Genomic DNA, 26,219 nt, shown 5'->3' with positions numbered 1-26,219 from the left:
ATTCATGTTGATGATGCATTTTGATTTACTAATTCAGCTTTACATAATCAGGTGGCTACAAGTCAGAGGCACAAAAAGTCAAGAGTTTCCATGAAATTCAAAATAAACACCTGCTCTGCTTCTCAAAAGCTTCTGGTGGGAACTGAGTCACAAGCATCTCCAAACAAAACTTAGCAGCACAGTTTCATCAATCCATGACATTGTTTTCCAGGAAAAAAAAAAAATTATATTAAAGGTTTCTTTTATACACAGTTTTGATCATATTCCTATTTTTTTTTTTTTTTTTTTTTTTTTAATCTTCTGATTCAAAGTCATAATGTGATTATAACTATGAATCGTATAGTCTGTAATGGATCCAGTTGTTATGACAAATTAGTTTAATATATGACAAACTGTCATATTGAAGTGCAACAGTAAATATAGTTCACTGGAGAAGCAAAATACCTTCTTTTGAAATAAAATGTCTGACGTCAGTTTTTCCAAATCACCTTTTTTCTCAAAGCTGTCTCCAATTAGGTTCTAATAATTTCCAGCTGCGAATCCCATATTTGATACTGTGGCCAGTTTTGTTCCTTGAGGCGGCTTTATTGACCTGCTTCCTCTAAACAACTTGACATGGTGCTCAGTCTTTCTGTTTTTCTCCACCCATCGGTTTTTCCCAGACTGTGCGAGAGTGTGAAAACTGGAGTGCTGAGATCCGGTCTGGCTACGCTCAGGTTTCCTCTTCACCGAATGGAAACTAATATCCTGTTAACTCTGTCAACTAGCAAGCAGAGCGGGGCACCTGGTAGGTTCTCACTCCCGTCTGTAATCCCTGGGATTTAGATGTCTGCACCGTTGCACTAGTTAGGCCCTGTTTGCACAACAACGTTTTCAAGAGAAAATGGTAGCGTTTAGTAGTAGTTTTGGCTGTTGGTTCATGCGACGCTGTTGTCGTATGAACCGAGTCTTAGAAAACTGCACTTTGTAGAAACGAGTGCAAAGTTTGTCTCCGTCTCTATGTAAACTGGAAAGTACAGCTTTTCTGGAACAGGTAGTACTGCCACACGGCACTGCAGTTGATCGTTTTTCTGCCCTTCTCCTACAAAATGTACATTTACTACACCATCATCTGGATCAGTGAAGTCACATTGCTGTCTTCCATTAATCCCACTACTCTGGGTCTTATCCAAACAGTGCTGTCTGAATGTGAAATGGAAAAACAATGTCATTTCCAGCTGATCATCCTCATGTAAACAGCACCTTTTGGCTGCTCTCAAGTCCTGCAGACTGTCGAGCAAAGATTTGCATCGGCCGGCCCTTCCAGCAAATGCGTCTCTGTACAAAGTTAAAGAAATGACATCCTACTGCACTTTGAATTTACTGTTGTTACTTGGTCAGTGCATCAAAATAACAGGACTGTCGACGAGCATAAACAACAGACAGCCAATATCCAGTACGAATTATAGTTGCTATCCTGGAAAGACTTCTTTTTTTTTTTGTAACAGTACTTGTAAAGCCCAACCCAGATATGTTTTTATAACATAACCAAGTAACATGAGTAGCATGTTAACATTAAACTTCTATGGCTGCAGTGTCTTTACGTCTATAGGTAGAGACTCTACAGAGTGACTTTATACATTTTATAAACTGCAATGTAAGAGTTAAAAATGAGAAAGCATGTCTCCCCAGTCCTTCCACGGGGAGGTCAGCAGTTTCCCTCGGCTCGGTCTCTCAGCTGAGTGGCCCGGCCACTTTTTTTTTTTTTTGCTGTCTTCCCAGGCGTACCCCACTGTTAGTGAGAGGAAGTGAGGTTTGAAGGTCAGGAGAATGTTGGCGGAGATGCGTAATGGAAGCTCCTACACACACAGGGCGGCCACAGCTGCTCAGCCGACAGTGACAATGTGCTGGAAGGGGGTTATCTAGTCGGGGGATGGTATTAACTTGCTTTTCTTGATTCCTCCCAAAACATATAAGCTTTCAGCATGGAGCTGCAAGATAACGAACCTTAAATGTTTTACACTGTGAGAGCCCTGCTGTGTATTGGAGTGACTGGTGTGTCAGCCGGATGTTTGCTGCTCCATTTGACTGTAATGTCATCTGGAGGGAGCCTGAGCCAGCTTTCATGCACGGCAAAGAAATAGATTCGCATATAGCAGTTTTCTTTGAAAACTGCACCTGAAAGAATCCAGTATACCTGAAACTCTTCATCTGACCTCAAACTTCTCTTTCATAATTGTTTTATCTTAAGAAAAGAGACTTGCGGTTATATAGGTTTTTACTCCAATTTAGCTTGATGGATACTGACCATTTTCTAATGTTTGCATATTTAATTCTAAATGGTGGCTCAATTGGTTCCATCGCCAACTGGTAATGTTTCTTATTGAACAACTAATTGGAATTTATGATTTTGATAAAACACTGAAGTCCTAAATTAAGTGAAAAGAACACGTCCCACAGAAAGAAAAGTATTGTGACTCCTACTATGTGTGGCCCAACAGACCCCACAGTGTCCTCCAACAATGGCTTGTTGCTGGAATTTCTCTGTGCAGCTGTGTGCTCTGCTAAACCAGACACAGCCAGAGATTCTTTGCAGAGACGCTCTCGGTGAGGTATGGTGTTAGTAATCGTCTAGAAATGCACAACTCAAAACCACTGCTCTTTACCAAACTGGAAGAAACTGTCACCACCAAGTTGAAAGAGTTATGGTTCAAGCTATCCTCTTTCAATTAGAATAGGAACATAACTCATTTGTATGTCACAACATTTAACGCTTTCCTAGGAACAGTTTAAGGTAGTGGTTTGCTGCTATCGGTGCATTAACTGAAGAACAGTTTGTTTGCTGTGTGGCTTACAAATCCTAATAAACATGTGTGTGACTCTGTGCAGAAAGTACAAATACCTTTTTTTAGTGTTGTCTTTAATGGTCTTTTCTGGTGGGTTCATTTTTCTGAATCCTTTTACATTCACTTCCCACAGTTGAAGACAAATATCTGTCCCTTTTACTTCCTGCTCAAAACTGGCTCATTGCTCATTTCAACCTCGACAGAGGACGTCTTGTCGTCAGAGATGCAAACAGAGAAAGTCTACCAGAAAGAGAGTCAAGGCTAGTCAGGCACAGAAAAACACAGACATGGGTCAGCTTTCTGTATTTCAAAAAATAGATATTGTTTCAAACTGGATGGAACAACCTTGGTGTTCAAGGTGAGTCTTTCATTGTGAAAGTTGAAAAAAGCATGTAACAACTGATTTATCAGGCAGTTTCAATTTACAGTAACAATAAATATTTCTACTAAGTGAAGATTTTAATCAAGACCAGTTTAAAAGGAAGAATTCATGATCAGACCTTGTTAAACATTGTCTATCAGCATTCCTTTTGAAACTGTGAGTCACAATCTTCAACTATTATATCAGATTTTGAATGTTGTTTGAGTACAAGGCTCTGGACTGCTCAGTGCACTGGAGATTATAATTTTGTATCCAGGTACTATATATTCAGTCTAAATGTACTCCATGAATTTCCTGAAACCTGGAACTTCACCTAATTGAAGGTCAAGATGAGGAGTGTTACATTTTCACACTGAATGAGGTCTCAGCATCTCTGGTTAACACTGTCAACTTGACAGGTTAACATGGTAAACAGTGGCAGCAGCAGCCATCGTACAGGCACAGATATTTCAATTGACTGTGGTTGCTCCAGTGAAGTGATTTTTTTTTCTCCCTTATACAACCCATGTACTGCCTCCTTTTCTAGACCAACACATTGACGGTTTTGCGATAGGTGATCTCTCCAAATTCCCACCATGTGTTTAAAAACTGCAGTTACTTAAGCAGTAGGGAGAGGGGGGACTGCTTGCTCTGACTAGTGTTGGGCGGATGCATGAACACATAAATATAGTATTGAATAACTATTTCTGGTGCCAACTAGTCATGCACAACCCTTGTAGTAAAGATTTTTGTTTTGACTGTAAACCCCTTCTATTTCATTTAGCATCGTTCTAAATGTATACCTCTGCTCAGGTTTGATCTGTTTTCTGAATCTTGGTTCCATTTTGACCAGCCAATTTGGTTTTAAGACAAGAATGTGAATAATTTGCGAGACCCTCTCTTAAGTCCTGTTGTTGACCACATTTTTCTTGATGATCTGGTTGATATTGGGGCGTAACAGTGAAACATTGAGATGAAGCTCATCCTTCCTGTCTGACTTGGTGTTAACCCTTTCTTCTTTGTCTCTGCCCTTTTCCTCCCTTAGGAAATGACCTAGAGGCCTTACAGATACATTTGTGCTTTGGTCGCACTAATCTGCATCCGCAGAGAACAGCGAGATCTGGAAGCACACTTGTTTCCGCGGTGAGTAATATCTACCTCAGCCAGCAGACCAGGGAGAAACCAGGAAGTTTGTGGAGACTTCAGACAGGCAGACGGAGCTATCAGCTGGCCGCTCGCTCACTGCCTGCCGAGCCCTGCTTTGTGAAGAGGATCTGAGACGGACTGGATCTGTCTGCCCCTCGCCCTCCGACTACTCTGCCTGCCACTGCAGAAGAAGACAACAAAGCCAGACCCTCTGATTCCAGCATTGACTAGCTTGTTCTTTTTTTTCTTGACATTTCCCTTCTGTGCTGTTGACCAGTGTCATTTTCCAAGGATTCATTTTGGCTTCCAGCTTTTAAAAGGTTTTTTTCTACTTTTACTAGTGCAGGCTGGTGTATGTTTCTATATGTACATACATGTATAGGCTTTGTGTACTATATGAAGAAGGATTCTTTTTCCCGCTCTGAAGGAAAGTTGATGCACTTTAAACGGTGGCTGTAGTACTTTTCCTCCTTTTTATTATGATCTTTTTGGTTGACGCTGCAAACAGAGAAGCTGGGGGTGTGTCTTTGTTTACGCTGGGTATGACGCGTCTGCAGCAGGGCTGCATGTAAGCATTTTATTCAGCCTGCAGAGTTGTGATCACCCTTTGGCCTCACCCACTCCGTGCTGCCCCTCTAAAAGGCTCACTGAGATGCCCCTCTGGCAGGTGGAATCCTTGAGCTGTCTTTCTACTTAAACCTGAACACTTTCAGGGCTGTTGGATTAAAAAAAAAAATTCTTATTAAGATAAGGTAAAGAGCACTTTGCGGGCAAAAGCAGACTACAAACAGGAGCTTCCGGTGCTGTTGCACCACCTATGTATTGTTGTAGTGCGCAGGAAAGTAAAATGGACTACAAGCGTCGCTTTTTGCTCGGCGGGTCCAAGCAGAAAGTGCAACAGCACCAGCAGTACCAGATGCCTGAGCTGAGCCGGACCCTGAGTGCCTCTCTGGCCTCCTCTTGCTCGGCTTCTTCGCCCATTGGCAGCGGGGTGGGCATGCCAGGCAGCTGTCACCCACCCCCCTCTGGCACCACCACCGCCGTCGCCGACATCCAACAAGGCATCTCCAAATATCTGGACGCCCTCAATGTGTTCTGCCGGGCCAGCGCCTTCCTCACAGACCTGTTCAGCAGCGTGTTCAGGAACTCTCACTATTCCAAAGCAGCTATGCAACTGAAGGACGTGCAGGAACACGTCATGGAGGCGGCCAGCAGGCTGACTGCAGCAATAAAGCCTGAGATCGCCAAGATGCTGATGGAGCTGAGCGCTGGAGCTGCCAACTTTAAAGACCAGAACGACTTCAGTCTGCAGGATGTTGAGGTAGGTGATTACACACTCTGTTGCCCACCTGTTGAAATAGATTTTAGAGTTCAGTAAAAAACAAAACTGCCACCTTTCACAAAAATTACACTCACAAGTTTATAGTACAGTGAAACAATTTTTTTTTTTTCCTGATTCATATTACTGTGCTCAGTTTTGTAGAGGATGTGCTAAGATGCTTAGCTGCTTTCTGTCAGAGGACTGGCTCAATGAATCAGGGATTCCTGGCTCGAACAGGATTCTCACGTCCAGTGTTAAGCTAGTGTCAATATCTGAGCATGAGGTGTGAAAAACACTGAGGATGTGAGAAGAAAAAGTCATCATTTGTCACTCCAAATACCACTCTTCGTTTCCGCACTACTAAATTTGCTGATGTACAAACTGTGAAATGTTGTGGATGTGATGTTCTTCAGGTGAGGTTAACATCATATTTGTAGCTTAAAAAGGGGCTATACAGGCACCAGGAGAAAATCCAGGTGTGTGTGTGTGTGTGTGTGTGTGTGTGTGTGTGTCTGTGTCTGTGTCTTCATCACACCTTCAATAAAAGTGTCTATAATAACTGCTCATCTAGAACAGGTGGAAAAGACATAAGAACATGAACATTTTATGCAAACACAAGTTCAGGGAAGTACTGCTCCTTAAAAGAGCTTGAAAACGATCTATAGAGGTTCCAGCTCATCCACGGAATCTATATCCAGGCTGTCAGACCTTGTTTAAACTCGAGTCATCAGGTTCACGGAGGCAGGTTGGACAGCTCATGTTGACACTACCGGACCTCAAACATGGGTTCATTTTGGGTTATAACATCAGGTTGAAAGGGGAACTTAAGAAGTCTTTGTCCACCTGAGAAGTAATAGTCGTCCCTTCACAGATCTGAAAAGTCGCATTAAAGCCAAATGTGATATAAATTCCTTCTGATGGTCTCTACTAATAGTCAGCAATGTGTTATTAATGCATCAACCACTAGAGTCACAATGTTTATTATTGTCCAACGATGTGTGTGACAGCTACTTGTAATCGTTTTGTAGTTGCATAGAGTTTTGAATATGTAGTCACAGGTATAAAAAAGCATCATATCATTACTTGGATTTTCTCAGGCTTTTGAATCATCGATTTAGATCATCTGGCTGAACTCTTTGGATTTTAACCTTAAACCTTTCTTTTTAAACTGTAACGTTGTCACAGTTGTAGGCTAATTACTTTGAACATATGATTCACCGGCTTTGAAAAGTTGATTAACAATGACTCAACTACAAACAAACATGTAGTCATTAAACAGCTTCTCATCGCAACTCGAGATCGCATCTATTTGGAAAGTGTTGGTAACACTAAAATAGTTTTACACTGCAGTTACAAAAGTAACCTGTAGTTCAAAATCTGATCTGTTGGTGGCAATCCTTAAGGACCCACTTATATCGATTTCTCAGCCAAGTCCAAAGAAATCAAATATTGGCTCAATACAAAACAATTCCAACCAACATTTTTCTCTTTCTCTGTAATGTATAAACAACTACCTCCACTATTTATGAGTTGCTCAGGTAATTGTGGTTTGGACCTGTTCAATTCTGGCACCTGTGACAAAGCTGCAGCAGTGTGCCACACGTGTCTCCGTTACAGCCAAGACACAACAATGTGAAGCAGAAGTTACGGGTGCGCAGCAGCAGCACAGACATTGGAGGGACTGCAGAACCTTAGTGGATGTGGCTGAGCCCAAAACAGGAAACACTTTTGCACCGCAGCCGGTAAATCTGACTCTCTGCGGTCTTGGATATGCACAGATGACTATTAGAGAAAGCCCAAGTCTGTGAAAGTTTAAACCACATGGCTTGGCACTCGCACGTCTGGTCCTTGGCATAAAGGCTACATTTGTTAAAGCATTGAAGAAAACGGACCAATACTTTACAACAACTTCATTCCAGTGAGTCATTTTAGTTAACCTCTATGGAAAACGCACCATGTACATGATAATATTATGCTGGTGAAAGTTAGGAAAGTAGGAAAAGGTGCTATGGGCACCAAAGAAGGGCATAAAGTAGTCTAGTCAATGAGTCTTTCAAATAAAATATTTCAATACACTTCAGGTCGTGTTTAGGAAATTTGAGAGTACTCGGGTTGAAGTGGAGCACATGGCTAGATGCTGTGATGATGACTCATCTGTGGTTGAGGTTTGCTTTGTTTTTGAACATCTATCTGCAGTACTTCTGCTCGTGTTTTATTTCTGTAGCGGGGAAACTGTGGACATGCCGACAAAACTTGTTTCGACCCAGCTCGTGATAATTGCAGCTGATTTTGTCTGTCTCGTATGACGTGATGGGACTGTAAAGGGGCTTTTCCTTTGTCTGCATGAATAGAGGAATGCAGTTTGGCAGCTGGATGCATCATCAAGTTGACAAAAGCAAAAAAAAAAAAAAGTAAAAAATGCATTTCATGAGTTTGGGGAGTTGTATCATTTCCCCCTTGCTCAAATCCCTTTCTCGTCTTTGTCTTAGTCTATTTTTTATTTTACTTTATTTTTTCCAGCCCAAAATGTTCAGGTCATTGCAGTCTGCAAAACAAGCCCCCTCTCTTTTTTTTTTTTTTCCAAAACACAGAACTGCTGTCTGGCTGCTCACAGTGACTCCACTGCCAAATATGCATGAAAACGTCACGGTTTGTTTAGAGGCCATTTGCCGAGCTTGTAAGCTTAAACCACAGAGAGAAGACTGGAGGCAGACAGAGAGTTCCCCTCAACCAGACAGACCATCAGCGCTGCTTAAGTCATAGAAATGAAGAAGGAGCAGGAAGCAAACACCTTCAGCTGTTGAAAACGCTCCCCACAGATTTCCCTGTGCAGTCGCTGGTTGTCTGATGATACGTGGTTGTTAATAGAAGAGCTTGATGTAACATGTGACAACAACCAGTGTGATTCATTCTTTGTGGTCATGATTTCCATTGGTATTTTTAAACATTTGGATTGTATGAATGGAGCACTGAGAGTAAATAACACAGGAGAGCATATGACACAGGCTTTATTGAAAACTTGTGGAACGATTCATATTTACTGCAACATTTCTTGGAATAAAAGCAATGCTACAATACACGTATTATTGGTTTTCTAGAAAATATAGAATAAATAATTCCGATCCAGTCACACGATGCGTTATGTCCAACAACACCTGGAGGAAGTAATGCCCCTGTGATGAAAAGTACAAGCAAACAAAACTGCAGTGTTTACAATACAAATACTTTTGGAATGTGTTGAACATTGTGTTTTTTGGCAATGATCAATAAAGGTAAATCATCATAGTTCAATCGAAATGATAATGGGGCCATTTTAAGCACCTATGCCTTTTATTTTCTTTCTTTATTTTCTTGTTTTGAACTTCTTTTGGAGCTCTTGTTGAGCCAGTATGACCACAATCATGATAAGTTTTCAGCAACAAACGCTGGGTTTAGAACAAATGAGACCTCCATACCTCACTGAAATGTTCTGAAAGACCTGGAATACATCTGAAATCTCTGCGAGTAGCAAAAAACAAAGTTTGACCATTGACATTAACCAACACAAGCTAGGCTGCTGTTTTTTGTTTGACTTTCCAGAGATCAGAAAGCGGTGTAACCCCATGGTGCAGCCATCTGGTTATTATAACAGCCTCTTACTCCCATTACCCAGAAGAGGTCTGGACCTCAGCAGCACTGCTCTCCCAGATTTGATGCACTGATAGTGCAGGTGCTCACAGAAACTAGAAATACAAATGTTGACAACTGATTCACGAGTTTCCTTGTTTGGTCCTGAGAGCGGCCAGCTTTCGGCTTGGCTCAGACGCACTTTTTATTTCTCATATTTTCCATGACTGTGTGGGATAGTGCACAGTCAATCACATGTGTTCTCCATTATCTGATACTGCAGCCGTGTCCATAGTGTTTTCTTTCCTTGGATGTTTTAGCTTTTTGTTGAACTGCCAGTCGTTTCGATTGTCTGCTCGAGGTCATGGTGTTTTGCTAACTTCATTACAACACACTGTTTCCAATGATATCGGGCTTATTATCAGGCTGTGTGCCAGTTGGAAATCTCCTGACTGATGGAGGTCTGATTAGTTGCTCAACTTCAACAGCCGGGGCAGGCACTTCTCATCCTGTACACCCTGGATCAGATCGTGTTTGTCACACACCGTGTGAAAGTGTCGTCAGAGTTAGGTAGTATTAAATAGTTCTTTATACGTTGTACCACAGACCTGAGTGCTCAGAAAACAGCGCTGCATTTTAGAGCTGCTGTCACAGCTTTTTAGAGGCGCTGCTGGCACCTATCTTTTCATGTGAATCATATTTTAAAATTTGATCTGTGCAGGATAATAAATGAGTTGTCATCATGTTATTTCTCATCTTCCACCGATATTCGTGGTTCCCAAATGACAAGCTTTCAGATGGTGGTTGTGCTTATATAGTCTCGAAAGCCCTTGGTTTTTATTTACAAATCACAGCAGCTGCGACATGGACTGCTGTAAAAACTGACTCGGTTTAAAAACTTCGACCTGCCATATTGCACCAACTTTGGGTCAAAAGTTCTCTCCATTTGGTAAAAACTGGGACCATATTCTGCCAAATGAAGAGCCTTTCTCCTCGGTTTCAGTTGTAATTTACTGAATGTCACGCGATCAACAAAGTAAGCATATCTGCGTCCAATTAGTCTGGCAACTTGATACAGATTTGAATATTTCGTCGAAAGAAGTGGCGCTTGTAACTGCAGTCTAACGAAAAGCCAACTGTAGCTCTCAGCTTCTCAGCCTTGTTTCCTTTCAACCCACCACATTCTGTTATGTTAGTGGCATAATGAGGTATGAATTGAATGAAAATCACATGCTACATTAACCTCAGCGCCCAATCATTCGACTCTGGCTGGGGACCTCTGAAAACACCTATGTTTTTATTTCTCAGTGGTTTTCGGTGCCGCACTCAAATGAGCACGGCTGTGTGCAGATCTCGTGCAAATCATAGTAGTATTTGAGTAGAAAATGGTAATGAAGAGATGTGTCACTAATGTTTGGGCTAAGCCGAATGCAGAATTGTTCTTCATCGTTATTTTAAGCGCGAGCACTTTCACATCACAGTGATGCAAGTGTGGTTTGGGGGCTTTCTGTGTGGAGTTGACATGTTTTTTGCTGTGTGGTTTTTCTCTGAAGAGATAACATGCATTTGCGGTTAAATTGTCACTGTAAATTGCCAATATCTGCGAATTAATCTCTGTGCTTGACCTGTGTACCCTGCTATACTGGTGAATTATAAGATTAATTAAAATGTCAGTCGACATAATATTTATGGCCTATTAGTCACAACAACTACACATTCAAACAGCATTAGAAGAGAGTATGCTTTTATTTTATATTAATCCCATATTGTGAATAATGTAGTGAATTATTAGGGTTGTACTCTGTTGTAAATGAGGCCCAAGATCAGCAGCAGATGCTGAATCAAACAAAGGAATTATGAAATATTATACCGTGATGCCCCAGCATATGTTTTAATGTCCAGTAGAACGAGGTAATTGCTCATCGACTGGTTAAATCTGCCCTTTGCAAAAGAAAACAGTGAAGGAAACAGCCTAATTGCAAAGTCATGGCTCAGGCATTCAAGAGAAGTCTGTGGCTTCACCATCCCGTCCAGTTTGGTAGTTGTTATGAATACAGTGAAACTGGTGGATGTTTTATGTATTCAGTCATTCAAACAGTTTTGCTTGGGTTTCCATGAAGCATGGCGTCAAAGAATGAAAGTGTCTGCATCCATCCTGTTGTTCCTGTCTGCCATCGGTAAGCTTTCCGCATATTTCTGTCTTCATAACTCGGCCTGACCCTCCAGATATTTTCAGCAGGTACCTGAAAAAGAAACCCCTGTGACCAACTTGGACCCTGTGGTGTCCTGTTTCACCTCTTTTGCTATCTGGACTACAAACAGCCTTCAAAGCCTCAACTATTCTCTGAACACACATAAGCCCAAACAGGTCAAGTCAACCAAAGGCATTCTGTTAAAACGGTTCAGGATTTGTAAATGTAGCTAATTTCCTCAGATTTGTGTTTAAAAACAAATTACAATGAAGGAAAGCATGCTTTAATGAGCAGATGTTGACAGATTGATAGCAGGGTTTTAGGGTTGTTCGCATGGCTCCAATTTTCCAATTCTTATGTATAAACAGAATCAACTCTATCGACACGCACATACGTTTTCATTGTGTTGTGTTTTCCAAACCCAGATTGTAACTCCCTATCACATGCTTGATATTTTTATGTTCACGGCTCACTGTTTGCTGCAAATGCAGACACAGGCATGCACGTTTAGTTATCTGAAATCTGCCCAAACGAGATGCTTTATTTTCAAAGACATTGTGGAAGCGACTATCGGATTTGTGACACAAGTGGCGTTTTTCCTGTTATGATCCTTTCTGTGATTTAGAACTATTGGAGGAATGGTCAACACATTACCAGGAAATTTCAGGTTGATTTCAGTGGATAAACATGTTGCACTTAGCATCACAATAGAGAAGGATATTCTAATGAACGAGTCACCATCTTATTGAAAGGAGGACGAGACGCTGAACAATCTGCTGGCAGTCTTGTTTAGGACATATGTGATGGATAAATCTCCATGTTAGGGCTGTGGCGGCATGTTGTAGCAATTTTTTTGTTCCATGTTTAGAAACTCTATTAAAGTTGGGCATCATGTCATTTAATTAATGAATCATACTTACTATATTAGTCCTCTTTGGGAAATTTCTTTTTTCCGTGTTCGGTAAAGGGTGGGCAGCCACATTATGGTGCTCCCGAAGCCGATGGCGGTCAAGGGGGTTGCTCAGGGACCCACAGTGGTGACCTGTCCGCTGTGGGGATCGAATCTGCAAACTTCTGATCCCAAGTCTGCTTCTCGAGCCGCTTGGCTTCATACTTAATGAAGAAGACTAATTCCCTCTTAAAGTCACATTTTTATTCTCACATTCCTGCTAAGAAAAACTTGACCTAAGATGCTTTTGTGGCGAGATTAATAAAATTCTGAATGATTAAGTTGTAGCCATGTTCATTAAACAGTTTAAAGCCTCTTTTTTTAGTATAAAAGCAATCTTTCCCGTGCGCTGCGCAGCTGTACGATAAGTTTGTTTTGGACACAGTACATATATTGTGAGTGCATCGATCATACTCTGCCATGTGTCTTTTGTTTATTTGTGGTTGACGCTGTGTTTCTGTAATCCAACCTTGACAAGGAGACCAGTACGATGTAAACATTCAAGCTAATTTTAGCTGTCCTACTTTGTTGAGTAGGCCCCCTCAGTATCTGCTGTATCTGTAAGAAATGATCCAGATGGTCGTGTAGTAAATAAATCAAATTCAAGAGTGAGCGGCACAGTTAGTTTACGGTAGTTTTTTGTAAGGGACCATGTACAAAATACCTTAACCTCAAGGAAGAGATGCTTTGTACCAGATTTAGCTGTTGCCAGTTTCCATCTGCACAAGTAGTACTGTGGAATCTGCCACTGTTATTGTTGCTGATCCACTCCCCAAAAAAAATACTCTTTGTGAATGTGTGAAGTTGAATTTCCCTTGTTTACAGGGAGAAAGTTTGGAAAGCATTGCAATGTTGAAGCTGGTTTCAGTTTAAGTGTGTAAGTGAGCAGCCAAAATGCTATGAAACGTACAGTTTTTACTTAAAAATGCACAAATATATCAAGGCAGTGACCTGCCTAAATTTAATGGTTTGATGGGTCAATGAGTCACTGAAGGATCCAGACTTACACCTCAGTTTCTTAGCTCAAGGCTAACCATATTGTTTGGCGGAACCTCCCGGCAGAGGTAGTTTGACTAATGCTAATGATGGATGAGCCCAGTAATGCGGTATGATGTAACATTAATCCCTACTTGTCTTTCAACAGGTACTGGGTCGGTGCTTCCTCACGGTGATGCAGGTCCATTTCCAGTTTCTATCGCAGGCTTTGCAGAAAGTCCAACCTGTTGCTCAGTCCTGCCTGGCTGAAGCCCTTGCTCAGGCTCAGGAGCGCTGCAACAACGCCCGTTCCCAGAGCTCTGACCTCGGGCCCCTGACAGAGCTGGAAGAAGCCTCCCGCTCATGGAAAGGTGCAGCTGAGGTATGCAGGCACAACCCCCAGGACTCTTCCAGGTCTGGGAAATGTTGGGTGTTGTCTGTGTGAGGTGAAAAACCAACTTGTACCACATTCCTGAGAAATGCCAGCCTTTCATGATTTCCAGCCTCAATTTCCTATTTCCTTCTTTCTGGGCTAGAACTCGTCTGCGAACCTTCATTATGATGTGCTGTACCAGTCTAAACCGCAGCCCATGTATGGGAGGCTATTTTCTTGACGGCATGAAATAATCCCCAAGCTAGTCGGTCCAACTGGCCCATTTTAACTCTTGTATACAATGAAACATAGACAAGAATGGCTAATTGATTGGTTAAACTGTGGCATGCAGGCTGAGAACAGTTTCAGAAGCCACAACCCCAAAAAATTAAGAAAAATGTAAAGAATTTCCCTGTAAGACCTTAAAAATCTTAAATTCCTTGAATATGTTTTTGGAAACCGACTATTTTAGAATTCTAACTCTAGCTTTGGACTGCAATCCAGTCTCTTGCTGATGCTTTACTGTGGTATTAGTTTAGAGGCATCTTGCCGTCACTCTGAGCCTGAACTCTTTTTTTTTTTTTTTGTGCCGCTGCGCCTCCAGGCCACATCGAGGCTGAGAGAGAGGGGCCGGGACGGCTGCCTGGCTGGCATCCAGGTTCAGCAGCTCTTCTGCTCCAACAACACCACCATCCCTGAGCACCAGCTGAAGGAGCTCAACATGAAGATTGACAGTGCTTTACAGGTACAAGCAACCTATAGACCAGACCGCAGAGGCAATGCTTTTGTAATTCATATGGTTTGTGGCTCTAATATCATGGGATACCAAACTGAAAAGCCCAATGGGTTTAACTGGCAGCATTCTCAAAAACGATAAGTGCTAACCTTTGATTGGATGTTTTTGCTCTGTCCAGGCCTATAAAGCAGCTTTGGAGAGCCTGGGTCATAGTGAATATGCACTGAAGGCTGGCTTTCATCTCAACCCCAAAGCTGTGGAGGTCGCCTTACAGGTGAGTTCACTCTTTTACCAAGTGAGTCTGGCTTTGGTGTAGGGTTTAGTTTGAATATTAGCTAAGTTTGTTTTGGAAGGATCCTTTATTTCTGCTGTTTGTATGACGAGGCTGGCATTAAACACATAATATTGCATGTTGACAGAGGGGAAGCTTTATGGCAGCGACTCAATCAGTCTTTCAGAGGTTACCCTTAAAGAGACAGAACACCTACTCATGGCCACTATGAAACAAATAACCATGTTTGCTACAAAATAAGGAAAGCTGTATCAGTGGACCTTTAGTGTATGAAAAAAACGGCAAAAATTATCTTTCTGTTATCAGACGAGATGGACAAGTACGTCCTAGTTCTCACCTAGCTCACATATCAGTGTGGTTTCACAGGTGTATGTGGGCTCATTTGTTTGTTTGTTTGTGTGTTTGTTCGTATGTTTGTGTGTTTGTGTTTACAGGCCTGTTGCGGTGAAGCAGAGGCCCAGCAGGCAGGCAGGATGCAGACCACCACTCAGCCAATCCAGTCCGAGCTGCCCACCATCCCTGTTCAGATCGGCTCACACTTCCTTAAAGGAGTCTCCTTCAATGAGTCAGCAGCTGATAACCTCAAGCTGAAAACAGTACGACGCAACAATTACTTTTATCTGTCATCAGTCCTACGTTTAAGAATTTCTTTTGGAAAATTTCGCTCACAAAGTGCATTCTTTGCATTGTGTTCTAATCTTAAAGTAACCAACTTTCTCTGGCTCTGGGTTAGAAATGCTGCTGTGTTATGAATGACAATCCCGACGGGTGTCCATGCCAGGGGAGGCTGCAATTTACTGTTGTCCTTAGTGTAACAACAGCAGATGCTGCTTTTCGTGATGGCTCACTGTTCTGTTCTTTCAGCACACGATGCTGCAGCTCATCAAGGAGGCTCTGGGCCAGAACGGAGTGACCCCGAGAGACGACTCTCCCGTCACCGAGGTCCTCAACCAAGTTTGCCCATCCAGCTGGAGAGGAGCCTGCAAGACGGCTGTCCAGCTGCTGTTTGCACAAGCTGGTCTGGTAAGTGTGAATGCTACAGATCAGGGTGATACACTGAACTCATTTTTGAGTGTATTAAACAAATTTCCCATTACCAGCAGACCGTTGTTCAAATTACAATATCCCCTAAGCACTCCTTCCTCCCTCCACTAGTGGATCTTTTCAGTTCAGTGTCATTTTGTCATATTTTCAACAGAGTTTTCTCGCCCCTTCAAAGTGGCCATGTCTTTTAAAAGCTGCACATGCAGTATAATGAGCTTTGGACGATGTGAATGAGCCGAGCTGCCTCAAAGTCAGATGGAAGACAATCATGACGGCAGACTCGGCTCCTTATGGCGAATCAACACGTTTGCACTAAACTGAAGGTTAGGACGGTGGGTTGCTGGGAAAATGGTGTGAAAACGGCATTGGCGTGCTCTGCATAGAAGTAACGGGAGAAGATGCAGTAGCTTTAGTTTTGTTTGTTGAAAAATACCATTTTTTAGTGTAGTGTGTTCAGATAGATAATATTAAATTGATCAGCTTTGATGATAGTTTACACACTGAATCCTGAACAAGTGTTATCCTGTACTTCTGTGACACTTCTGCTCAAGTCTTCGCAGTCTCCTTCTCCACGTGTTTCAGGGTTTGGCAAGTTGCTCCCCATTGTTTGTCAGATTTGTAATGAAGATGAGCAGATCTGTTGTCTTGCTTTGAGGCATGCGAGAGGTGTAAACAAACACCAGAGAGACACAAAAGGGTAAGAGGCATTCCTGCAGCATCAGAGCAAAGGGGATAGTCCTGCCTGGACGGGTGTGCAAACGCAAATTCCACTGCCCTCCTCCCGTTGAAAAGCGGAGTCACGGGAGGGGAGGGAGGGTCAGCAGCAGGATTCTCCTCAGAGTAACACCATTGTGTTTATGCTCCGGTGTTTATTTCCTCTGTGTGGTCTGCCCTGCTCTGTGTGTCAGAACCTGAGAACGTTGTTCCCATCCAGCCTTGCCAGCCTCGTGCTAACTGTAAAACAATCCCTGGATGATGAATTAGTGCTTTGCATTAGCTCCTTATCTGAGCCTATCACCGCTCAGCCCAGAATAGATCCACGCACACACACTCTCGCACTTGCCCAGACGTTTCTATACATCTGGATTTAATCATACACTCACTGCCATGCAGCGCTTCATACATGCTGCCACTCCACCCCCTCCTCTCTGTTTTCTTGTTTTTTTTTTACACACATACACACAATGACCACAGTGAGCTTCACCATATCTGTCTAAGCTGCTCACAAGCAGCTTGTACCTTTTTACCGAATATGAGAGCTTTCAGAGTCCAGCAGGGAAAATGACCTTGTGTATTTCACTCCTGTTCCTGCCTCCTCTTGCTCCTGCTGACCCCACTATGTGTTTTCCAACATGACTGACCAACTAGTTCTGCCGGTGTGTACCCTCACACATGGCCAGCCTGGTTTTTCTGAGGATACACCTGCTTTTATAATAACAATAGGGTAGTTTCCTGCAGTTCCGGAAATGGGCTCCTCCCACTTTCCCCCCCCCTCCTTCGCTTTTTGCGAGTCAGTTACAGAGGTCTTGAAGAGCCAAGGCCACTTTCAAAGAACTCCCAAATATATTTGAATAGCAGCCAACAGGAAAGGCTACTCTGTATTGCCAGTGGCTGATTCAAGCCACTTCAGGTTCCTCACCTTGAACTACCTCTGAATGCTCAATAGGAAATTAAAGCCAGACACAATTGACAAGTCTTTGACTTATTCTCTAGTGAAAGTACTAAAGGTTTATTTGGTTTATTCATCGTAGTGCCTAAATACAGCTCGTTTTTCTGTGAAATTCAGTCAAGTTTTCTGGGTATTGTTGCACTGGGAGAAACATGTAAGCTTTCCAAGTGTGGGGCAACAAGAGCTTTACAGAGTATGCAGCAGCAGCAGGAACGACCTGTGTGTCTGGAGGATGTTAGTCTTAATTCTTAAGTAGTCATAATAGCTATTTATCTGAACATACATTTTTAGAACTGCATTCTAAGTGTAATGGAGACCAACTCTAACTATAAAGTTGCAAGTGAAAAGTGCTACAACAGTCAAAGTCTATATATAGAGACATACCAGTTACATTGAATTAAAAGCATCTCATATGCTCTGTAAATGCTAGAATTGGATCCTTACAGCCATTTTACAATGTCTTATGTGAAAAATATTCACAAATCCAGCGTTGAAACAAATGTACCACTTGGTATGAGACACAGTGTGTGTAATATCAGAGTTTAGAGGCTCAGGAGGCCACAATGTGGTTCAAGTTCTGTGTGTGTGGGGTGCTCATCCTCTCACACATGCCATTATGCAGAGGTACAGTGAGCAACACACTAGGCTCTTGTAATAAAACCTTGCCTTTTAATATCTAAGACATCTCAAACAAAAGATGATTGATTCTCTCTCAGGAGATTGTGATAATGTGGGGTTCTATGTCCTAACAGGTGGTGGTCGATACAGCTCAGATTGAAAACAAGGAAGCCTATGCTCCTCAGATCACTCTGGAGGGATCCAAGGTGGTGGTCCAGGTTCCTTCTACATGGTGAGAAGTGTTGTTTTTAACAGACTTTGAACTGTTTATTTTTTTGTATCTGTTTTTCTCTTGCTGTGCTTGGCCTGTATTGTTTGGTCTGATCAAACTTTGTAGGTGACATTTTGATCAAATTTGCTATTGTAATTTATTGCATCCAAACTGATGTAAACATGTATTTGTTGCTATTTTGTGTCTTCGTGGTAAAAAGGCCTGTTCAATACTGAGACCAATAAGTTGAATGATATTTTTTGTTTACAGTAGGAGTTACAGTTGAAACTCAAAGTTACCCCATCTTTAAATACATAAATCATATTTGTTCATGTGGTTCTATGCACACCTGACAATGTTTGTGTAAAAGAGTAAACAAGCAAGTTTACATATGTTAATGTATACAGACAGCGTATTGACGCTGGGCAAGAAAATGACCGGTTGGTTCATGTTTTCAGTGTAGATGAATGGAGAAAGTTTTCTGTTCTAAACACGCTGTGGATGAATGGAGAACTGCATGAATGTGTAATTACTGTAATTTTTGTTTGAATCACATCTTAAAAAGAAATGTTTTTGTGTCTGCTATATGCTCTGTGCTGAAATTCATTCTTCGCAGCTCTTAGTGGAGAGTGGAAACAACACTACATCATCCGGATGACTTGGTTTACACCAGTCTTTTCCATCTCTGGTTCAGTGCCTTGCAAGTTTTAGATGCTTCTCTGCTCCAACACACCTAATTCAGATAAATACTTCTCGCATTTACTCAGTGTTGATGTAGCTTTACTGCTAATCCAGAGAAATTGGGTATTATTTGGAGGAAAAATGTATTTCCAAATCATCACTACGTCATTCTATGGTTCTTTGTTAGGTCTTTTTTGTATTGAATTAATAGGAGGTGTGTTGAGATTGTATTCTTGTCTATAAATATTGTACCTTGTGTATTCATCTGTTGAAGAGATGCACCTGGGCTTTTATGTGTCCCGCCTTGTGCTGAGTTTGTTGTGCGTGTCTGGTCGTGTTGTGAATGCTTGTTTGTGTGTGTTCAGGTGTCTGAAGGAAGACCCAGCCACCATGTCCTTGCTCCAGCGCAGCTTGGATCCAGAGAAGACACTCGGCCTAGTAGACGTACTTTACACCGCCGTGTTCGACATAAACAGGTGGAAGGAGAGAAAGTAAGTGGATGATTAGTAGTGTGATCACATAAAGGAAATGTTGGGCTTTTCTTAAGCTTCCTTCTAAATTAATGCAGACTACGATATTTTCTTCTAAGTCTGCATGATCCAATAAACGTCTTTCTCCTGTCCACAAAAGAGAACAAGCCCTGCCCACAATTCAGATCCAGCTGCAGCGAGAGAGTCCAGATTATGGCAGCCCGGCAGATTTGCCTCCAGGTACCACCTCCAAGACCTCCAGTGGATTGCCCAAAACTATATCCAAGCTCACTTCCAAGTTCACCAGGAAAGTCTCGTCGAGCTCAAACAGCGGGGGCAGCTATTCCATCCCGAACACTCCGTCTCGCAGCATGCTGTCAACCAGTAGCTCCGAGGAGAAGGCCAAGAGCCTGGGCCGCAGTGACGGGAGGATACAGAGTATCCTGCAGATGGGCGGGTTGTCGTGTGCCCCGGACTCCAGCCAGCAAAACCAGCTGGCCAACGGCTCGGATGACCAGGGCATGAACCTGCCCACTGACCAAGAGATGCAGGATGTCATTGACTTTCTCTCAGGATTCAACATGGGCAAATCCCAGCAGGCCTCACCCCTGGTCAAGAGAAGGAACTCTGTGGCATCGGCAAACCCTGCAGAGCTGAAGCCCCCCAGCGGTCCACCTACTGCCTCCCAGTCAATTTCTCACGGTGCCCTGCAGCCCCCAGCTCAGACCCTGCCTCAGCCTCAGCTGCAGCCGCAGCCTCCACCTTCAGTTCAGAAGCAGCAGCCGCAGCCTGCTCCTCCTCCACTGCCACCGCAGCAGCAACCACAGCCCCCCCAGCAGCAGCAGCAGCAGCAGCCCCCGCCTCCGCAGCCCTCCCCTCAGGCCCTGCAGTACTACCAACACCTCCTGCAACCCATCACCCAGCAGCAGCCACCTCCTCCTCAGCTCCCTCCCCAGCAGACCCAGCCGCAGGTCCTGCCGCAGCAGAGAGTAGCCAGCAAGTGGCTCGGCACCTCTGGGCAACAACCCCCACCACAAGGCCCTCCAGCTGGGCTGTCACCCCTGGGTCCGATAGGGCAGTGGGGGTCCCCCGGACTGCCCGACCTGAGCTCAGACTTGTACAGTCTGGGCCTGGTCAGCACCTACATGGACAGTGTCATGTCCGAGATGCTGGGGCAGAAGCCGCAGGGGCCCCGAAACAATACGTGGCCCAACAGGGACCAGAGTGAGGGAGTGTTTGGAGTCCTGGGAGACACGCTGCCCTTCGACCCAGCAGGTGAGTTCCACCTCAACTTTTCACTTTGAGAAAGTCCTTCAACACCAAACTCCAAATATTTTATGACCATGGGTACGAATGCAGCATTGGTCAATAGCCTGCAGCAGCAGCTCCTGTTACCCAAAAAAAGCTTAGCAAAAGTTGATTTAATTAAGTGATTCCCAATGGATTCAGCATAACAAAAAGTGACAAAATAGTCTTTTGCCAGCTTCTCAGTAAGCTCCGTCTTCTTTGTGTTTCATCACATACAGTATATCACAAAGTTGGTAAAAACATTTCCCTTCGAAAGTCTGTCTGTCGAGATGAGGATGACAGCTGTATTTAAATATTCTATGAAATTGAAAAAAATCTCTTGAATTACGGCATAAAATCTCTTTAAAGAGAAGCTCACCCACCTTCAGAGCAGCACACAAAACTATTGATCTTTTTCACTGAATGATCAAGGGTTTAATTTAATTGAGTAGTTTCTCAAACATTCACGTGAAACTGATAAAATACTGATGCTTAAATGTCACTGTTGGTCGGACAAACCTGTAACTCCTAAGTTAAAAATATGACCACGAGGGCCAAATTGAGTTGCATTTAATTCAATTAAATTTTATTTATATAGCACCAAATACAATACAGTCATTTCTAGGTGCTTTTAAGAGGAAGAAACCCCACAATCAAATGCAAGCAGAGCAACTGTGGAAAGGAGAAATGGGAAGAACCTTTGCAGAAACCAGACTCAGAGGTGGAGGCTTTCTGCTGACCGGTTGGGGTGAGGGGACAGAGGAGAGGAAAGGAAAGGACAGACAGATAGATTGATTTGGGGAGGGATACAGACCCTTACTTGTGATAAAGAGGTGTGTGTTAAGCTTACAGGTGTTTTTAGGTATTTTGAAAACGCATCCGTATGTGTTGCATTCCCTATGTAGTCACTACATGTAGACTGAAATGGCAAATGGACTGTTAAGCAGAGGCTTGAATATTAGTATTTTTTAAATTTAATTTAATGAGAAGCTTTAGTCATTTCCATAGCTTGCATCAGGTCTGACCTGACAGTAAATGAGTGAATCTCCAGCCTCGGTCCTGTAGAGCCACATGTATTAGTTATCTGCTGCACAAACTCTGCAGGAGCTTCATACTGACCTTAATACATGTAAAACATGCTGCACAGCAGCGTGCCATTGTCAGAGTGAGGGAACCGTTTCCTGGGGTTAACCTGAGCAATATTCAATGTGTTGTAGTTGCTAGTTAAAGGTGCCGTTTGTAAAGTTTAAGCGTAGCAGTTTTTGTTCATCAGGTGGTACTAATTAGTCAATGTAGTACATCATTTGTCTTCAGTCCCGTTGTTTTGAATTTGGGGGTTGTGGCTGTTTATCATCATTTAATTCACAGGTATGGACAGGCTGCGGCTAGTAAGCTAATTTAAGGTGCTCAACGCACAACATATCGACATAATTGTGGGGCTGTCTTGGCTGTTTTATTCTATTAGCTTATCTTTTAAAAAATTATACAGTTACAGTTACACTATAGGAGCTTGGTTGTGGGGGTCGTGAGTTGGTGTTCATATACGTAGTAAACTTTGACTAAAACCATCAAGGTGCCCTCTGGTTGTATGAAAGTTTTCTCTTTTCAATTTTAATGACAGATTGAAATTTTGCCAGAAAAAACTGCAATTTCAGACAGCAGGGAGACTGTTAGGGCCATACTATTAAAAATAAGCATAAAGTATTGGTAGTTGACAATCTGTCAGTTGTGTTGATTATCTTGTGATTTGAAGTTGTATTTTCACGTCATACAAGCAGACTTGAGACAACCTCAACTTGGATCCGAATGATTAGCGTCTGGGAGATAGTCGAAGAAGCTGTTTCTGCTGCACGTGTCTCTAAGTTGGCAGTTCGTGCTGAACGTGGCTCGTGTTGGTTTCTATTTTTACAGTGCAGCAGACTGTTTTGATTCCAGCGGAGGCTTCATTGTTCAGAGCCGACTTACGCCTATTGTGATTTTTCTGCTTTGCTTGACAGTCTGGCTTTAACAGCCCGCGCTCCAGGGAGCGAAAGAAAAAAGCTGAGGGTGTCAGAAAAAGTCATCGCTGTGTTTATCCTCCCACATTTTTCCACGCGCAGTTGGCTCCGACCCGGAGTTCGCACGTTACGTCGCCGGTGTCAGTCAGGCCATGCAGCAGAAACGTCAGGTGCAGCACATCCGGAGACCCAGCAACACACGCAGCAACTGGCCAATGCCTGATGAGCAGCACCGGACCTGGTCCCACCCGGAGTACTACAGTGAGGGGTAGGTATCCCTACCCACACAGGTACAGGTCTTCATTCTCAAACGGAGGTGTCAAACTCGGTTCAGTGCAGTTTTATTGTGTCCCCCATAGGGCAATTTATATTGCAGCAAGTGACAAACACACACGGATAACACAATTACAAACATACATACATGACGTAAACCATTGAAAAATCCAAGGGATAATACAGTGCCCCTAAAAAAACCATCAGTAGAACTGAATCGGAAAGAACTAAAAACAGTTTTGGCTCCTAACAATATCAACTCTGAAATCGAGGTTGTTAAAATACCATCCTAATATAAGATCATGCCACCAATCGGATGGCGTGATCTTTACTGTCTCTTTATAGCATAATAAGCTGTAGATACAGACAACTCCACTGTTTTCTATTTGTGTTATTGACAGAAATGTGACTATATCCTGCAGCTGTTCCTATTTATTACACTTTTTAACTAAATATATTCAAAAGAAAGACGTCACAATCCCTCCTACAGTTCGTTGATGCTAATGCTACTTTGCTCGCAATAAGGTAGCTTATTGCGGTTACTGCTGCTTATTTCAACTTCAAGGATCACTGCAATGTGCCGTTGGATTATGAAATACACAACCTAAAAGAGTGTGACACCTGGAGTACAGATTCAGAAAAGCAGATATATTTATTTAGAAAAAAAAATGGTGAAGAATATTCATTTTGTGTCTGTATCACTCATTTGTCCACAAATAAAACCGAAGCGTTCCGCATCGTGCCATGCTTTTGTTCTGATCAGAAAGCCACAATACAGAAGCGGCTTGATGCTCGGCTCCGTCAGAAGTATGTGCTGTCTATTTTAAACAGAGGCTGAATCAAACTGCACAGACGTCATGGAGCCAGGCTCCACAGTGCCTCCATTGAACTTTCAGAATGAAACACGCTGTGCAAACTCGTGCATGCATACTGGCACAACAGAATGAGCAACCGTAAATACCATCAAAACAAAGATGACGTTTGACCACGCACCATGCTTATTTATGGCATATACAAAAAAGAGCAAGCCAGTGTGAAGGAATCCTAAAGCCAGCCAGTCGGGTGTGAACCCATGTGGAGGACAGGCCATAGCCGAGTTGTAATTGATCATCAAGAAGTTGCGGGTTCAAGGCGTGACCGATTCAAACAGACATGCCTGTGAAGCCGTGTTTCAGATGTGTTTGAAGCAGGTGAATTGAACGACGAGGTCACGATAAGGTAGCCTCCAGTCAACGTTGAGCTCAACTCACTAGTGTTGAACTTGATGTGTGTCGCATACACTAGATCAGTGAGGTGGTCGGAATGGTGTGGACACACAAACTTTTGAAATCTTTCTGGTTTGGATTTCTCCACATCACAGTTTATTTAGTGTGTTGATCACATTAATGAATGTGCGCTGATGGCGAAAAAAACCCCACCGCTGTCAATCTCAGTTGTGATCTTGAACTTGAAGCGACCAAACACGACACATTTCATGGGTCTTTGTGAGCGAGCTCCAGATTCTAACCCGACCTGCCCTACCAGAGCTCTGCGATGTCTGGAGAGAATCACCTGCTGTTTGTTCTCCTGTTTGGGATTAAGATCAGAACAGATTGTGTTTCTGCTGTCAGAGTTTAGATGCTCTGACAGCAGATTGTATTAATCTGCCCGAGAAACTCATCAAGTTACCGTCTTCTTTTAACTCAAACTAACCCCTCCCCTTTGGATTGTATTGATGCAGTTTTGTTTTTGCGGTTTCTTCTCTTTCAGTCACTTTTAAAAGACCCCACACACTTAAAGCTACAAGTCCTCATTGGCAGCAGTGACGTGTCGGACTGTACGAGGGTTATTTTAAACTCTGTGTTGTCAGAGTTCCCGACGGTTCTGGGTGAATTTATTAGTGTGGCTCACGCCACATCAGTGTGAGACATTTATCATGTTAATCTGGACTGTTGGTATGCAAGTGTAAGACGCTGTCCTGCTGACCGACTAATCCATGGAAACACGTCGAGGTAAACAAGCAGCTTCACAGCAATCTGTTACAAACCTCGATCAATAATCATTTAGTTTGTTTGACCGTCTCCTCGCATTTCTGTCCCCTTTTCCTCATGACATCACGGAAGACCCGTTTACAATTTGACATTCTGCCCCTTCCCCCCCTCAAGCGTCTTTGGGTTTCCTAGCAAGCCATAAACAAGCCATTTAATCAGCGGCAGGAAATCCTCGAACACGGCCTGAAGCAGCACACAGAAACACAACTAACGCCTCCCGTTCCTGTGTCCTCAGTGAGACGGTCAACAGCAGCTGGTCGGCCAATCAGGGCGACTCAGCCAGCTCCAGTGATGAGACGTCCTCCGCCAACAGCGACAGCCTCTTCTCCATGTTCTCTGGGCCCGACCTTGTAGCAGCGGTTAAACAAAGAAGGTGAGTTTATTATTCGATTTAAAGCAACAGATCAGCTTTTGTAAAAGCAGCGAGAACACTCGCCGTAAACTCGATTCATACTTTCATGAGCTTGAGCGATGACATCACGGCAGAAAGCTAAAGACACACGAGATGCAGAGCGGCCCTCGGACGTTAATAATCAACTTTGTTAATCAGCGAATGCGTGTCTGTCAGCGGGATGAGCAATACGGCCAGTCCAGCTTTTATCTGTTATCCTGCTGGCTGGTGTTGACGACCGATCCTCTTATGTGCCGAACACTGAGATAGTGAGCAGACCTAACAAACAGCAGAACCTCATTACGCAAATCATTTAAAATACAATTTAAAGGTCCAGCTTACAGCTCTTTGTTCTGTGCTGATCACACTCCCAACAGACTTTAATTGCATACCGAGAGTACAAAGATCGACTTTTCAAACTCATTAAGGCAATAAATTGTGCCAGGACTCATTTCAACCGAATATTTACAAACGGGATCTGCTGCCGTCGCATGGAAATGTGCAGTTATCTGAACCCCACACAGACAAACACCAACAGCTCGTTTTGTTTGATCATTATTACATGAACTGCTTGTGAAGATGTGAAATCCTGTCTGCACATTAAATGTATATCTTCATTACTTGATCCATTTCACTGTTCTCAGAAAACACAGCTGCGGGGAGCCAGAAGTGTGCACCCTGCCTTCGCCGCCTCTGCATCACATTGGAGACGACAACCAGGTAAAGTCCTCCAGAGTTTTTGCCGACTTCTGGCTGCATCACGACTTTCCAC

At 43.1% G+C, this 26,219-nt stretch overlaps 1 protein-coding gene across 1 annotated transcript in view; it reads left to right on the top strand.

The window, feature by feature from the left end:
• The window catches only part of garre1 (granule associated Rac and RHOG effector 1), a 36,915-nt gene that overhangs the window by 10,112 nt on the left and 584 nt on the right, over positions 1-26,219 (top strand). The window contains exons 2-13 of the mRNA XM_080458166.1: positions 4,232-5,653; positions 13,545-13,757; positions 14,353-14,493; positions 14,663-14,758; positions 15,211-15,372; positions 15,641-15,799; positions 18,242-18,339; positions 19,365-19,490; positions 19,630-20,744; positions 22,856-23,021; positions 25,292-25,429; positions 26,092-26,167. Coding sequence (XP_080314292.1) covers positions 5,150-5,653; positions 13,545-13,757; positions 14,353-14,493; positions 14,663-14,758; positions 15,211-15,372; positions 15,641-15,799; positions 18,242-18,339; positions 19,365-19,490; positions 19,630-20,744; positions 22,856-23,021; positions 25,292-25,429; positions 26,092-26,167 — 2,994 coding nt within the window. The 5' untranslated portion in view covers positions 4,232-5,149. The remainder of the gene's footprint in view (positions 1-4,231; positions 5,654-13,544; positions 13,758-14,352; positions 14,494-14,662; positions 14,759-15,210; positions 15,373-15,640; positions 15,800-18,241; positions 18,340-19,364; positions 19,491-19,629; positions 20,745-22,855; positions 23,022-25,291; positions 25,430-26,091; positions 26,168-26,219) is intronic.

This window comes from Lipophrys pholis, assembly GCF_963383615.2.
Source record: "Lipophrys pholis genome assembly, chromosome: 2".
Classification (NCBI taxonomy): Eukaryota; Metazoa; Chordata; class Actinopteri; order Blenniiformes; family Blenniidae; genus Lipophrys; species Lipophrys pholis.
Note: the sequence above shows the minus strand (reverse complement) of the source record. Positions and strands in the feature narration are given on the sequence as shown.